This window comes from Hippichthys cyanospilos, chromosome 20 (assembly GCF_059441005.1).
Source record: "Hippichthys cyanospilos isolate Australia breed blue-spotted pipefish chromosome 20, RoL_Hcya_1.0, whole genome shotgun sequence".
In the NCBI taxonomy this organism is placed as follows: Eukaryota; Metazoa; Chordata; class Actinopteri; order Syngnathiformes; family Syngnathidae; genus Hippichthys; species Hippichthys cyanospilos.
In genome coordinates, this window is record NC_142388.1 from 477,910 (window position 1) to 492,897 (window position 14,988).

General features: G+C 53.2%; 2 protein-coding genes across 6 annotated transcripts; both read left to right on the forward strand.

Moving 5' to 3' along the window:
• The first annotated feature begins 1,177 nt into the window (after positions 1–1,177).
• Positions 1,178–8,310, forward strand: LOC148406784 (jun dimerization protein 2-like). Of its 3 annotated transcripts, XM_088403433.1 has the most exons (6): positions 1,178–1,341; positions 2,558–2,601; positions 5,286–5,462; positions 6,957–7,171; positions 7,401–7,505; positions 7,607–8,310. In XM_088403433.1, exons 4-6 carry the CDS (start codon positions 6,980–6,982, stop codon positions 7,781–7,783), a joined length of 474 nt encoding a protein of 157 aa, XP_088259559.1. In that variant the 5' UTR covers positions 1,178–1,341; positions 2,558–2,601; positions 5,286–5,462; positions 6,957–6,979; the 3' UTR covers positions 7,784–8,310. The 3 variants fall into 3 exon arrangements, with proteins under 3 accessions (XP_088259559.1, XP_088259558.1, XP_088259557.1); XM_088403432.1 differs by having other exon boundaries at positions 5,286–7,171; XM_088403431.1 differs by lacking the exon at positions 5,286–5,462 and having other exon boundaries at positions 1,188–1,341.
• A 2,495-nt stretch (positions 8,311–10,805) lies between these two features.
• LOC148406785 (uncharacterized) lies at positions 10,806–14,784 on the forward strand. Of its 3 annotated transcripts, none has more exons than XM_088403427.1 (5): positions 10,806–11,049; positions 11,567–12,110; positions 12,184–12,285; positions 12,393–12,578; positions 13,679–14,784. In XM_088403427.1, exons 2-5 carry the CDS (start codon positions 11,583–11,585, stop codon positions 13,841–13,843), a joined length of 981 nt encoding a protein of 326 aa, XP_088259553.1. In that variant the 5' UTR covers positions 10,806–11,049; positions 11,567–11,582; the 3' UTR covers positions 13,844–14,784. The 3 variants fall into 3 exon arrangements, with proteins under 3 accessions (XP_088259553.1, XP_088259552.1, XP_088259554.1); XM_088403426.1 differs by having other exon boundaries at positions 10,981–11,049; positions 11,541–12,110; XM_088403428.1 differs by having other exon boundaries at positions 10,981–11,049; positions 11,541–12,110; positions 13,682–14,784.
• Positions 14,785–14,988: the final 204 nt, after the last annotated feature.

Genomic DNA, 14,988 nt, shown 5'->3' on the forward strand with positions numbered 1-14,988 from the left:
CAAGCGATTAGAAGGGACGGCGTACTGAAAGTTGACATATTTTGACGATCCACGCGGGTTTTTTTTGGTATGCTTTTCCTTTGATATCGCACGTTAAAACCAGCCTAAAGCCCGAGTTGGGTGGAACTTTCCCCCGGGGGTTAAGTAGGCTTACGGTACAGAACTTACAGTAGCTGCCTTGTGACCCCCGTATACATACAGTATAGAAGTAGAGTATCTGTAATCTAGTGTATATCGACTGTGCGTTATTCCTTATTTTTGCTGGCATGAGGAGCGTTGATGCTAACTTCCTCTTTTATTTGAAGGCTTACACAAGAGTCATTTGACTGGCTTTTTATTAGCCGATCTCGCCTTTTTCAATGACTGGCACGCAGCTCCAATTGGTGTTATCGCAGCTGGCCCGACAAGTCGCGCGCCCTAAATCTGCAAAAGCGCCATCCTTATTTGTCTTTCGACTCTCCTCGAGTATTTTGCTAGTCACAATTGCGCCTTGTTTGAGGACATCTCACAAAAGGCCTAGTTGACGTTGCTTCCGTCTTGTTTGAGATAGCGTTCCACATTTCAGCCTGACTTTGAGCCTCTGCGTTCTTCTAGCGTTGAGGTGCACTAAAAAACAATCTTTCTTGAGCCTCGGCCACGGGTGGAGGAAAATCTATTACCAAGTGGGCCGCACCAATAAGATGATGGTACTGGATATATTCATACAACTTTCAAACAACAATTTCAATGTATTATTCTTTACCGCTGTCTAGAATAGCGTCAGCGCGACATCACTATTAATCGCGAAACACGAACATTACGATTAAACGTACAACAGTTTGCCACTGATGGAAGAAAGGCTCAAATGTAGCAAGTTGACATCCCTGCAAGCGCATTCTCATTTGCAACAGTATCCAACAGATTGGCTCTATTTTTGTCACGCCTGGATCGGACTATGGAGTTAAAAAAAAAAAAAAAAAAAAGTGACAGTGACGCCTTTCTGTTATTAGATCGTGTAGCTTGTTTGTACGCAGCGCGAGAGGCGAAAGCGTTCCTCCGCGGCTTGTGTGTATGTTTTTGGTTGCTAAGGGGCGGAGTCAGCCGGGCGCCCTCAGCCCCGCCCCTTCACCGCACACGCTTACGTCTGGCTCGGCCACTTCCGCATTCCGAAGCTCTCCGAGACCTGGCCCACTACTTAAGCGGGCTGATGCAACCACTCGGGCTAGTCCCCGGACCCGGCGCCGACTCTTTGAGGGGGTGGGGGGGGGAGGTGGGGGAAACAACCCCAAAACCACGAGGCTCGCGCCCGCCTATCGGATTGTTTTGATTTTGATTTGCATCTCTTGTTCGGGCGCACAACAGGTAAGCGCGCGAACCGTCAAGTCGATTTTCCTTTCTTCCTCTTTTAGAGGTCGCCGAATCGTTTTTAGGGACGTTATTGCGCGTTATTTAATCATATCCGCCACATATCCTATCCGCCAATTCCCAAACTTTGGGCTCGTTTCAAATGTATGAAGAATGGCTGCGTTTGGCGCGCTCCCCCGTTACGCTAACAACAACAACAACAACAACAACAAGCCGACTTGCGCGAGTCGCTCCGAATTTGAAGGCGCTCGAGACGGACTGCGTGCGCGTGGGTTATCCCGCCGGCGAAGGCGTTATGTAAGGCCAAGTTCCAGGCGCTCCGCTCACTTTACGCGATCCGAAGCGGAGATTTCCGATCACGATCGGACAATTGCGACCCCGTTGCTGTTGTTGTTACACGCGATTGAAGGAAGCATTTCCTTCGGAGTCCGACGTGAATGCATCGCGTCTGGTGTTGTCCGTCCAAACTTTTGAATTTAAAGGCCGCACGCAGAAAAGTGAAAGGAAGCAATGGGCTCTTCAAAATGATAAAACATGCTAAACAGTTCTGCACTGTTTACACTGTGTAGCTCACTTGATAAATTGTTACGTAAGAGATTTCTGTTCAATTTGATTAAGCAAATAGTTTTTCCTTATTTTGAAGCGTTCCTTAAGGATCAATAATGTGTATCTTCATAAATGGGATTTCACACACAGTGGAAGAAACCTTCTTCTGCTTTTGAAATGGATTGAATTGTCTTCTTCTTTTAGTCATGAATAAACTCCAGTCCTCGAGGGCCGGTATCCTGCATGTTTCCAAGTTTTCTCTCCTCGACACACCTGATTCAAACGATTAACTCATTAGTAAACTGTGCAGGAAATTGTTCTAATAAATTGAATCAGGCGTGTTGAGACAAAAACTGAAAACATGCAGGATATCGGCCCTCGAGGCCTGAAGTTATGCAAATTGACGTACATATCCGGACTGAGGGTTCACACTTTCAAAAGTCAAAACGAGTATTTAATTTTTAAAAATTGAACTCCGATCCAGGTCAGAGCTGCACAATTGTTAAAACAAAAATATTCTGTGGCACTAAAACAAATCCCAATGGCATTTTTTCCACTTACCCAGTGGGGTATGTCGACTCTTCTTAGCTCAAGCGTATGACAGGAATGGCAAACTTTTCTGACGTGAAATAATCGGAAGCTAATTAATCATCCTGTTTCTCCACAGTGTGCGAACACACTTGCATCATTGACAGAAGAGCTTCTCTCTGAGTAAGTATTGAGCATTAACCAAACTTTTGGATTTAAGCAACCCGTTGTGCGGTGCCGCTAAAGCCGACCGCATGCGACTGCGGTCCGCCTCGTTCTCATAATGTTTATTTGCTTACTTTGACGCCGCCGGCCTAAACCAAGCGAATGCCGGCGAGGTTAGCCAACACGGGTGAGGCTCGCAAAGGTCGGGGAAGCTAGCGAGCGCCGGCTAGGAAACACTGCTGAGGCGGGCAAAGGCTAGTGAAGCCAGGAAAGGCTGGCGAGGCTAGCAAACGAGAGCTAAAGTTCTTGAGGCTTGCAAAGGTTAGCGAGGCGAGGAAATGTTAGCGAGGCTAGCGAGGCTGGCAAACCCCGGCAAAGGTTGAGTGACTGGGACTAGGTTTATGACTAGGAAAAGCTGGTGAGGCTCGCAAAGGCTGGCGAGACTAGCAAGCTCTAGCTAACGTCACTGACGCTCGCAAAGGTAAATGAGGCTGGTCGAGCTTACAAAAGCCGGTGCGGCGCGGCCTGCGAAGGCCGGCGAGGCTAGCAAAGGCTAGTCGGACTAGCGGATGCCGGTGAGGCTAGCGAGCTGCGTCCAGGTTAGCAAAGGCCGGCGAGCTAGCGGCGCGCCCCGAATAGTTGAGGCCGAGGGTAGAATGACGAGTATGATGTTGATGGCGGGTTCAAAGGTTCAGTGTTTTCCAAATTTGTGAGCGTCTCACTCTCCAGCTGCTCCGCGCCATGTGCGACGTGCGCCCTCCCTTTTGTGTCTTTATTTGTGTCGTTGCCAAGCACAAGCATGGGAGGGTTTGGCGCAAAAGAAAAAAAAAAAAAAAAGCTGGAGGTGCTGAGAGGCTGGACGTGGGCGCACGCGGTTTATTTTGAGTGGAAATGCCTTCCAGTGCGTCTGCGGGGAGCTGCGATCGGCGCGCGCGCTGCAGACGCATTGCAGGCGCGTCGGCCAACTATGCAACGGCGAGCCGGCTCGTATTAGCGCCGCCGTGGGGCGAGGGTGAGAAGAGAAGAGAGCGGATGGGGGGGGGGGGGGGGGGGGGGGGTCATTGTGTAAAAATAATAACTGCTACGTGAGCAAGCGGGGCGAAAACGGCGTCTGCTCGGACGGATGACGAAACGCGGGACAAAGTATGTTCAACCGACAAGCGTGCGTTACATAATCCCCAACGATTGCTTCGCGAGGCGGCAATAAATCACATTTTGGGGCCCGGCCGCAATCGCATCGGCGGGGATCGCGCGTTGCATTCGTCACAGATGGCAAGCGGCGTACTTTTTTTCCCCCCAATTTAATCCAGGTCCGCGGGGAGTCGGACGGCTGTCGAAAAGCGCCTTTCGCCATTCGTAAGAGTACGACTCCGGCGAGGGTGAAAGCACACCGCCGGCGTTAATATGGTGCGCGTGAAATTGTTGGCGGGGAGGTTTAGTCGTCCGGCCCCTCGTAAACTTGGCAGCCGTCGAGAGCCGAGACTCAAAAGGTGAAATTAAGAGCAAGGCAATTTTCTGCTAATGAGCCAAACACCCACACGCATAAGTACTACAATCGCCAACTGTAATCCCCCAGACGCACTTTTTTTGGAACAAAAATGAAGGCCAAAAGTATAGGTGCCTCCGAGAAAGCCGAGGTCCCCGACGGCCGGCCGGTCCGCAGCCTGAATCAACCGGTGCCGGTCCGCGTGGCCGCACCCGCAATAATGATGTTTGGGAACTGATTTAGGTGATGCTGTTGATTCAGTTGAGCTTGTCCACTTCCCTTCCTCTCTTTCCGGGGGCCAACCTCCACCGCTCCAGCTTCTCCTCCGCCCGCTCCCTACATCGCAGTCCACGGAGGTTCCGGTCTAACCTCGGCCGTCCGTCGCCGTAATAAAGCAGATGGAAATTGCCAGAACAATCGATTCCTAAAATGCGCAATAGCATGACGAGTGCTCCTTTAACATGAAGCTAAATGTAGCGATAACTGTGACCGTTGGATGGCGGTGTTGCCATACATACGACAAACGGCACATTTGGAATTGTAAGTCGGGAAAGGAAATCAATCGTTCGCAATCGTGAAAACGCTAAATACACCGGGCACCCCGCCTTTTCCGATAACGCTAGGCACTGAAAGAGTAAAAAAAAAAAAAAAAAAAAAGCCGGGGGTGACTTTTTGAAAAAGTAGTTTTCATCCGTCTTGCTCCTCCGCGAATTGGCAATGTTAGTAAACAGAAAGCGAGTTTCCCCGCGTTCGGCCTCCACCCCCGAGCGCTAATCGCCTTCGGGCCGCGCGTTCGCGTAGGAGGGGAAAACGTCAGTGTTTCCGCATGAGATAATACTCCATTCCCATATGCGCGCAGGAATAAACGGCCGGCTAATGATTGCATCGTGCTGCCTTCTGGCCAGACTTTTCACGCTGCGCCCGAACCTCCGACAGCCGATGTGGGGCATTCGGAGGCCGATATTCGGACGGAGCGGCGGCGGGCCGGGAGGTATCCTCGGCGTAAACGCGGCCGATTTTTCACCGACTTTGCCAAGTTGAGCCGAATTTAGCCACGGTGACGGCGGGCGGCTCCGTCGACGCGGCCCGCCCCCTCGTAGCTTCCCCGTTTGCGAGCGGGCGAAAGGAAAAGTCCCGGGCCCCCTCCTTCGCAACAGAGAGTCCATTTTGTTCGAGAAAGATCTTTACCAGAGCCGCCTTGTCCTTTCCTCTCCAGCAAAAACAACGGGCGGCTGCCAAGCGCCGCGTAAATGGGACTTATACATGAAGTGGGCGAGAGGGAGAAGGCCCGAAAAAAAATGAGAGAGGGAAGGGAGGCACCAAATAACGAAAAGGCTCGTTTGACATCGGCTCCGTACTCCGGCGCGCGCCCAGAGACGCGCTGAAAGAGGAGGTGAGCGGAAATGCCCAAATGAGCCCCGCCAGCGCAGGTGGACCGCTAACTCTTTCGGTGCCGCGGACGAGATTTTTCGTCACGTAAACTACTATCGCCCGTTGTTTTTTAATCATGAATGGATAGATGCCACTCGAGGCCGGCGCTCCCCTTAAGCCCTGGGGGAAATTTTGACCCAACTCGGGCTTTTTGATGTTTTTGCTGTGCGATATCAAAGGAAGCGCTTGCTGAAAAAACACGAGGAGACTAAGAATTGCACCAGATTGTCAAAACATGACAACTGTCAATATGTCAGGCTGCCATCCATCCCTTCTAAATGCTTGTAAACGGGAGGTGGAGAGGTACAACCTATAGGTGTGAAACTTAGCCCATGTCGGGCTCATTTGCTGCCATTCAACATTGGAAATCTTGTCCATTTTGGACATATTGCAAACCCCGTGTTTGATCATGCATTTGCCTCTATCTTTGCATCAACTCTTTCAATCGCGTCTCACGAACGAGGCGCAATAGAAATGTATGTGTTGACACCCCAAAACCACGGGGTGGCGCTAGCGGACAACTCACGACATTCGCAAGTCTTTGGATGACTTCAATGCTCGGCTTAGCCTGGACTCCCGAAAAGTCACTTCAATTTCATATATACGGCGTCGTTACTTTCGCTATAGTTGCATTTGTAGTTTTGGTACGTAAAGGGGCGTAGTTTCTCCCCCCCGAAATTTGTACATGTATGGATAGGGCTGATGCCACTGAACATTTTTGAACGACGTAGTCATACAATGAAATGTTCTGTCGACCTTGAAAGGTGCGTCAAAACGCCGGAAAACGTCTGGCACGCTACAGTAGGACTTGGCTTTTGCGATACCGCTTGGTAGTGAAGGAGTTAAGTCTTTCTCCTAAAAGTTTATATTGAGAATTGGCGACGGGCGGGCGCGCGTTTTTTGGGACCGACTGCAAAAACAGTCCGCGTGCACGGGTGGAGGAGCGTTCGAGTCGAGTTACATAACCTTCCTCTACGGCTTATTGACTTTTGTAATGGATGGAGCCTTATAGAAAAGAAAAGGAAAAAAAAGAAGAAATGGGTACGACTCGCCATCCATCCCGGGCCGTCAGCTGGCGGGGCCCGCGGCACAGTCAGCTGTTTGAGAGCGCAGCACAATGGCGCTCTTTGTCGCCGGCCTCTGAGAGGGCTTTGTCGTCCGACCGGCGCGGGCGCGGAAGCCCCCGTCTCTGAAATCGGACGCCTCGCAGGTCATCGCCGCGCTTTTGAAGGGGTGCGCCGCTAGGGGGCGCTCCCTTTGCTTGACAGTGAGCTTTTCACAAGCTGTTAATTTCACCGCACAATAATTGGATACAAATGGAGGTTGCGTCGTTAAAAGACCGAAGCTAATTTTTGTCGGCGCGGTCGCGCGCGTAGTTGTGGAGAGGTTGGCGCGCGACGGCAGGAAAGGCTCACGCGGCGGCCGAAAGTGAAAGGCCCGGCTTTTGTCCCGACAGGCGCGGAGGGCGGGCGGGGCGCGATGCCGGGACAGATTCCGGACCCTTCGCTGGCGGCGGGCTCCCTGCCCTGCCTGGGCCCGCTGGCGGGCATCTCGGCCACCACGCTGACGGACCGGCTCAAGTTGGCCGACCTGCACCAGCTGGGCGCCATGTTCTCGCCGCTGCACTTCCTGGGCAGGCTGGGAAAGAGGCCGCTGACCATCAAGACCGAGGTGAGGGCAAAAAGGGGAAGCCGAGGGCGCCGGATGAGCGAGGAATTCTTAGAAACGCGTCAAGGAAGGAAAACAGCACGGGGGTGTCGAGATTGAGGAATTAACATCGCGACGCGGTTAGAATCTCATCAAAATCGAAACCCCGTGAGACGGGCCCTTGAAAAGAAAGGGTAGGATCCATGACGGCGGGAAGCAAAACTTTGAAGCGCTTGCGCGGCCGCGATTGCAGACGGACGAAGACGAGGAGAGGAGGAAACGGAGGCGAGAGAAAAACAAAGTGGCGGCGGCGCGCTGCCGGAACAAGAAGAAGGAGCGAACGGACTTCCTCCAGCGGGTGAGTCGAGCGAGCGCCGAGCGAGGCGAGCATGCCGAGCGAGGCGAGCGTGCCGAGCGAGGCCAGCGCCACGCCGGCCGACCTGGCCCTTTCCCGCTCAGGAATCGGAGCGGCTGGAGACGGTCAACTCGGACCTGAAGGCCCAGATCGAGGAGCTGCGGCTGGAGAGGCAGCAGCTGATGGTGATGCTCAACCTGCACCGGCCCACCTGCATCGTCCGGACGGACAGCGTCAAGACCCCCGAGGGCGAGGCCCGCCCCCTGCTGGAGGCAGAGTGAAGGCGGGGCCTAGCGGACGTTTTCCCGGGAAACGCCTTCGGACCCTCCGACGGCTGGGCCCGAGTCGCCGGTGCCCCTCGTCCAAAAACAACAAAAAAACAAAAGCAAAAAGGGACCAACGGGCACCCAGTGGACCAAAACTGAACTGGACACGGCGCGCACGTTTCGCCGGCCCGATGCGCGGGCGGAGAACGGCCCCACGGCAGCGACCGGTTGATCCGACCCGAGGTGACGCTGGCGTCATGAAATAGCACGTAAATAATCCCAAATAAAGCCTGTTTACATCCGTCTTTCTTGTACCTTTTTGATACGGCTTTCTAAACAAACGCGTATGAACTGAAATGTCCCTCGATCACTTGATGTGATTATTACAATGACAGTTTTTGTCTCTTGTCGCGCTGTCAAACAGCTGTGAAAACAAGCGTTACTCCCCCCCTCAGATCAGCAGTATTTCAATGTCTGAACATGTATTTGCCATGTATGACTCTGTAGAGTAGTAGATTAAAATCTATTTTCTAAGGACAGGAGCCCTGCCTTTGTCTTCCTTTCGCACGACATCACTCGGACAACTGAGCGTCCGCTCAAACTGGAGAGGGAAGCAGATTTTGATGCGGTGTCTTGCGCCCTCTGCTGGCCGCTTTGTCAACCTACAGCCGGTGGGGGGGGGCGGCGACGACTAATGGGAGCCCTCATCACAAATGAAATGGATACATCGGGCATATAATCAAACACGAACTGCCGATGCTACTCATTTGATTCACTATAAATAAGGGAAATACCAGGCACAAACCAAAACGCTAATGAGCTAAGCGCATACAAGGCGGCACTATATGACACGCTAACATTAGCTAGCACGTTATCCACAGTCACAAGTTGTCGGATGGACAAGCAAACTCATTATCATAAATGACAAGATTACTACAAAGAAAATCGGCCTTACAGTCAGCGGTGGGACACATTTTGTTGCAGAGAGACAGAAAAACGTGAAGCCCCGCCTTCCTTCCTCACCACGAAAAGTAATACCAACGGCGGCGCCGAAAAACACAAGTCAAACAAAGCAGGAATGGGTCAAGCGTCAAAGGATGAACCAAGTCAGTTCCAAAACATGGTTATTTCGGGTAGGGCCCGGTACCAGTCGATCCGGGGACCGGTACGGGGCCGCGGACCGCCCGTTGGGGAAAGATGGATTAAAGAGGCCTCGCTTAGACTAACATTGATCTAATTGTGCTATTTGATGAAAAGAAGGCAAGGCGCAGGAATAATTTAGGTAAATGGCGCCTCTGATGTGGCTCGATGAAAACAAACAGGCCTACTTTGTTTTGTGAACGGACACAAAGACGTCTTGTCGCCACATTTTCAAGACGCCACAAAAGAAGCCTTCCCGTTTCCACGCGGCCGCCGGCGCGCGCCGCGCCAATTAACAGCGTCTCGGCTAATGGAATCTCGAGCGCCGCTGCGAGTAAATCATTACATGTGAGAGGAGGCCGTATTCTCATGCTAATAGGTATTGCGTTTTTTTTTGTTTTTTTGTTGTTGTTGTCGCGCTCACCTTAATGAATTGCGACTACCTCGGACATTTGCGCGGATGCTGGCACGGAAACAAAGACGTGCATCGGGGCCTCATTGTGCGCCCCCGTCCCCGCCATTATGAAAGTAAACAAACCCTGGAGGGGTGTTCACTGGCAGCTGCGCGCACTCGAAGCCGGCGGCAAGCCGCCCTCAAGATTTCCCTCATTATTTGGGGATCCTCGAGAGCGGGGCGCCTAACAAGTAGCGGCTTTGAAGACTCCCCGCGCGTTTGCACCGGGGAGGATTTTGGCACCCGATGAATTGCGGCGCGACCGACAACGGGGGTGGGCAACCCGCGCTCGGCGGGCCGTAGCGGGCCATGGGCTCGGCGCCTGCAAAAAGACCCGGCTTGCGTCGCCGAGCCGATTTGGGCATGCGGTGGAGCGCGCAAAACTTGAGCTCGTGAAGAATTGTATGCACGCGCGACGACCAACGCTTGAAAAAGTTAGCCCACTTACTTTGGCTTGGGGTGATCCTCCCAAGGAACTCACTCGCCCAGTCTTAAAAATACAAAGACAAGATGAAGTGCGTGACCAGCTCAGCGTTAACCTGAAAAATAAAATGGTCATTTACAAGCGACTACTGGGAAAAGTCAAATCCGAGGCGCGCAAAATGTTTCAGGGAACCCAACGAATCGTCCGCTCCGAATTCTCCGTTTGTTCCGGTTTTTAGTTTAAACCAATACATTACCTATTCAACATAAAGAAATATTCAAATGAGGTCAAGTATTTTTGACACCACCGCTCTAAAAGGTCAAAACGATGTGTGAAATTAGAAATATGAAATGAAAATTTGAGATGTCGACAGTTGCAATTAGAAAAAGTAGCATTTGGATCAGGGGTGTCAAACTCGTCTCAAAGGGGAAAATCTATCCCCAAATGGGCCGGACCAATACAATCCTGTTCTATATTGATATAACTGTTACAACTTTATATTTTTTATTCTTTTTGATACTGTCCAAAATAGAACGAACACAACAACACTTTTAACTTCCTTTTAATCACAAAACAAGTTTTTCAATGTATCGAGAAAAAAAAACAACGCTGCTCATTTTGATACTTTAGGAAAAGCATTCCCCGGGCCCGCCATAACCGGCCCCCGGGTCGTCGATTCGACGCCGCCCGATTTTAGCTTCCGGCCGCATCGAACGGTACCCTTCAAAAATAGACCGCGACGGGCAAAAATATGAACAGACGTGCGAGCAAAACACAACAAAGTTTAATTTGCGGAATGAACGCGCTGCGGATTTGTATTCAACATTAAAACCTATGTTTATTCGTGGCTAATTGCTACACAATTGGGAATTTTGCTACGTACTCCTCGCGAACGAGCGATCGCCCTTTGAACTAAAACGTTAGCAATAGCCATCGCCTAGCTTGTGAGCGAAAAAGTGTTTTGGAAGACTTACAAGTGCGCAGATTGAAGCGACTCGCGCGGCCAAGCCGGCAGAACGAAGCACGAAGCACAGGCGTCGTCCTCAACTTTTTGGGAGGCCACACGGCAGCCATCAGACAATTAGTTGGTTATAAGGCGCAGTAGCGCCACCCGCCGGCAGTTGAGCAAACACGTTCCAAAGGGGCGCGGCCAAGCGCCCGCGCGCACCCCCGCATCCCTTTTTAAAGGAGCCCGCGCGACAAACGCTGCCATCGCGGAGACCTTGAGGAGCTTGTTGACCGCCGTCCCCAACTCCGCATCAGGTAGGAAGTGAAATTCATATTTCTTGTCATATCCGCGTCATGTAGCGCAACTTTTGGGTGCTGCGTCCCGGGATGTCCAAACGTTCGCTGAGCTGGGGTTTGTCGCTCCTCCAACGCGCCCGATTGGAATGCTCGGGATGGCCATCGGCCTGACTCCGCTCTGGACCTCCGTCCCGTTTGCAAGCATTTGGAAGGGAGTATGGAGAGTCATCATATTTTGACAAGATGTGCCATACTGTAGCCTCCTAGCGGTTTTTCTTTTTTCTACGCTTTCCCCGCGAAGTCCGATGGGGGTCCAAATTTTCCCCTGCGAGGTCAACGGCGCGCACGCTTGACCCATCCCTTCTTTTCATACGCTTGTTAGCTGCCGGGAGACGACGGCGAAGACCTTGAGCTCGTTTGTCCGAAGGCCGAAGCGGACATCGAAATTCCTATTTCGCCAATGACGCCCGACTCGTCTGCTTTTGCGCATTTGGTGCGTTTTTGTTTAGGAAAGCGCCGCGGCATTTTGCTCCAGGTCAAGGCGAGGGGCTATGCGGCGCGGAGACCGGTACTGCGGCTCCGGCCCGGAAGGACAAAGCGCCGGGCGTCTCCCTCCTCTTCCGCGCCATCCCATCGGGGCAAAATGCCAGGCGGCCCTAAGAGGCGCCGGCGGCCCCGGGCCCCGAGCGGTCACGGCGGAACTTTTGAAGCACCGACTCTACAGGGCCGTGAACGACAGCGTGGACGCCGTCTTCGAAGGCGCGCCGCCGATCCCGGGGTCGCAAAGAGACGGCCCGGGACCGGACGTTCAAAGCCGGCCGCTTTCTTTGGTGGTGCCGAGGGTCCGGGCGGTCGGACGGAACCGCCCGGGGTCCCGAGACGGCGAGCGGCCGGGGCGGGAAGCCGCGGAGGACGGCGTCCGGCGCGACGGCGAGCGGCCGGGGCGGGAAGCCTCGCCCCCATTCCCATCCCGGAGCGCGTCCGGTCACGCCGAGCCGCCCGTTTTGCGCCGCCTTTGCTTCCCGCGCGTCGAGACGGAGCCGGGCGCCGCTCTCAACTCTCCCGTTTACATCCTCAACGTATCCTTCCGTCTTGACGCTTGATTTGCGCAATTCGAGTGCGGGGCGTTGTCCTTACCTGCGCTCCGTTCAGGAGGGACTGACCGGCGCGCATCTGAAAAAAGCCAAGCTGATGTTCTTCTACACGCGTTACCCAAGCTCGCCGCTGCTGAAAACGTGTTTCCGTGACGTGCAGGTAAGACAAGGGGGCGGGCGCCGCAAATCTTTGCTCTGGCTTCTCATCTTATTGAAAGCAGGAGGGACTTTTTGTTTTCTCTGCCGACGGGACTTACCTTCCCGCAGTTCAGCCGCCGCATCGCCTCGCGCCTCATCAAGTGGTTCAGTAACTTCCGCGAGTTCTACTACATCCAGATGGAGAAGTTTGCGCGGCGCGCCGTGGCGGCCCGCACCCCGCCGCTCTCTGTGGGGAGAGAGTCACAACTTTTCAGGGCGCTCGATATGCACTACAACAAAGGCGGACACTTCCAGGTGAGCATCCGCCAACGCTCGTTAGCCGCGCGCGGCCGTTCAGAGTGTGGATCGGCCACAAGACTTTTCAGCAATTCCCTCGCCGCTTCGCGTTTCGCTTGTTTTGAATTCAGGACTCGGTTTTTGTTTTCAAAAACGCTTGTCATTCTGCATCCGCGGATTCATGGCGTGGCAGCGGGGCCGCGTACTTATGCGCGTGAGAGAGCGAGCTGTGCGCGGGTGTACATGTGGGGTGGGGCTGAGTGGATGCATGGGAGAGAAGAATCGCAAGCTGGCTCTTTAGGAAAACTTGGGCAATCCACCCCACTCTTTTTTTTTTTTTAATATGGAAAACAGGACATGTTACACCATGGGTGTCCAAACCAAGGCCCGGGGGCCATTTGCGGCCCTCCGTACACATTTTAGTAGCACATCGCAAATGGCGTGGCCTGCAACGCCATTTCAAAAAAGGCTTTGACGGTCGGCGGCATTCGATGTTACGAAGCGGCCCCCCGGGCCTTGAGCGCGACGCCCGCGGCCGGGCCCAACCGCTCACAAAGCAGTCCCAAAGTTCAAGTCTGCCCGTCGGGTCGGCCGGGGATCGCTTGGCTGAAAGCTTTTCCGTTCCGGCGGGTTACGTCAATGAAAAAAGGTTGAGAAGCACCACCTTGGAGTACGCACATTCACGACTGCAAGGAGACAAATGTGGACGGGCCGGTAGGATTGCCGTCATAAGGCGGAGGTCCCCGAAATAACGGCGTTTTGCAAGTTGACCTTTGAACGGTCCGTTCAGCGCGCGGCGCTTTGTTGGGCCGATATTACGGCGCCGCCGTCGATATGACATTTTGTCGTGAGGAAGGACGGCGCGGTCCGCGAGAATAATCTCAAGCGCGGAGCGGTCGGGGACATACGGTGATAAAGGCGCATCCGAAGACCCTAACCCTGAAAGCGGAGGCCTGAAATCGCAGTTGACATGCACTGACGCTCAACATTTCTCGCAAAGACGCGGGCGGCATCTTCTGGCCGGACTTACCTCGGGTTGGCGCCGGCGCCGGCGCCGGTTTTAGACTAGGCTAGAGGCGCGTCGGCGGAGAGGGCTCTAACGGACGGGACTTTGAAAGCAGGTGCCCAACCGCTTCCTTCAAGTGGCCCAGATTACGCTGCGAGAATTCTACGCGGCCATTTTGGCGGGCAAGGACCGAGAGGCGTCCTGGAAGAAGGCCATCTACAAGGTCATCTGCAAGCTGGACGCGGAACCCCCGGCTCGCTTCAAGACTTTGGGATGAGGGCGCCCGCTTTCCGTGGGGAGGCCGACGCTTTTCGAGCCGGCGGACTTTGCGTCGGGAAGAATAACGGAGCCGCGTCGTCGGGAAAGTCCGTTCTCCCCCGCGGGAGCAAAACGACGGCGCCGGCCCGAACGGCCGGAGAGAAGCGGAGCCTCCGCGCTCTTGGGCGCCGCCTCGGCGAAACGATCGCGGCCTCAAGAATGACGCCGGGGCCGTGGAGCTCCTCGGGGCTTGCGAGCCGCGCGGAGGAACATTTATTCCAGCGGGCTGGACCCGGAAAGTCACGGCGTCTACTCCTAAAACGCGGGAGGGGCGCTATCCTGCATTTTCCTTCAATCCCGCTCTCAAACACACCCGATTCAAAGGATGGGGGTCGTTTTCAAGCTCCCGGTACGCCCCTGGTTTGAATCGGGTGTGCGGGGAAAACATGCGGGGGGGCGCAGCTTTGACATACAATGCGGCTCCGCACCTACGCTTTCAAACCTACGATTCTTTTCAAAATAGTACAAAACCACTCGGGATCATAAAACACGAGCGTTACTATTCACCACAAAGCAAAAGTTTTTCATTTCTCCACAAAATGCGACTTTCCGAAACCATCTGGCGAGCCGGATTCAACTTGTTTGTTTGACCCGCCGTTCAATTGTAAGCGGCCGGATACCAAAAAGGACGTTTCCTACTCACAAATTTGCTTGATGTACCGTCCAGCTATTTTTTACACAGGAAAATGTACATTAGAGCAATTTCAAACTCGACGTTTCTCTCTTTTCAGTGCTGAATAAAGATGATTGTTTTCAAGCTGCCAAGGTCCCAAATTGTGAAACCATGACTGAAATGGGTCAACTTACAGGGTTAGCTGGCAGTTTCAAAAGAAAACACTAATATATAAGCAACTTGACTCATTTTGGTGCACTTGATTAAAAAAAATCATAAAGAAAGACAGAAAATGCAAGTGGCCTCCGATGTCTTTGTTTGTGTCCATCAAAGGAAAGAGGTGGGACAACAGGAGTCCATTTTTTTTAACACAATAACAAGTAATAAAAGATTCATTGGTTGTGCGAATGCGTCGTCACGTTTCTGTGCAAAGAAAGCGGTCAGTCGCGACGGTAAACGTTTTCGTTTCATTTGAATCGAGCGCTTAGTCG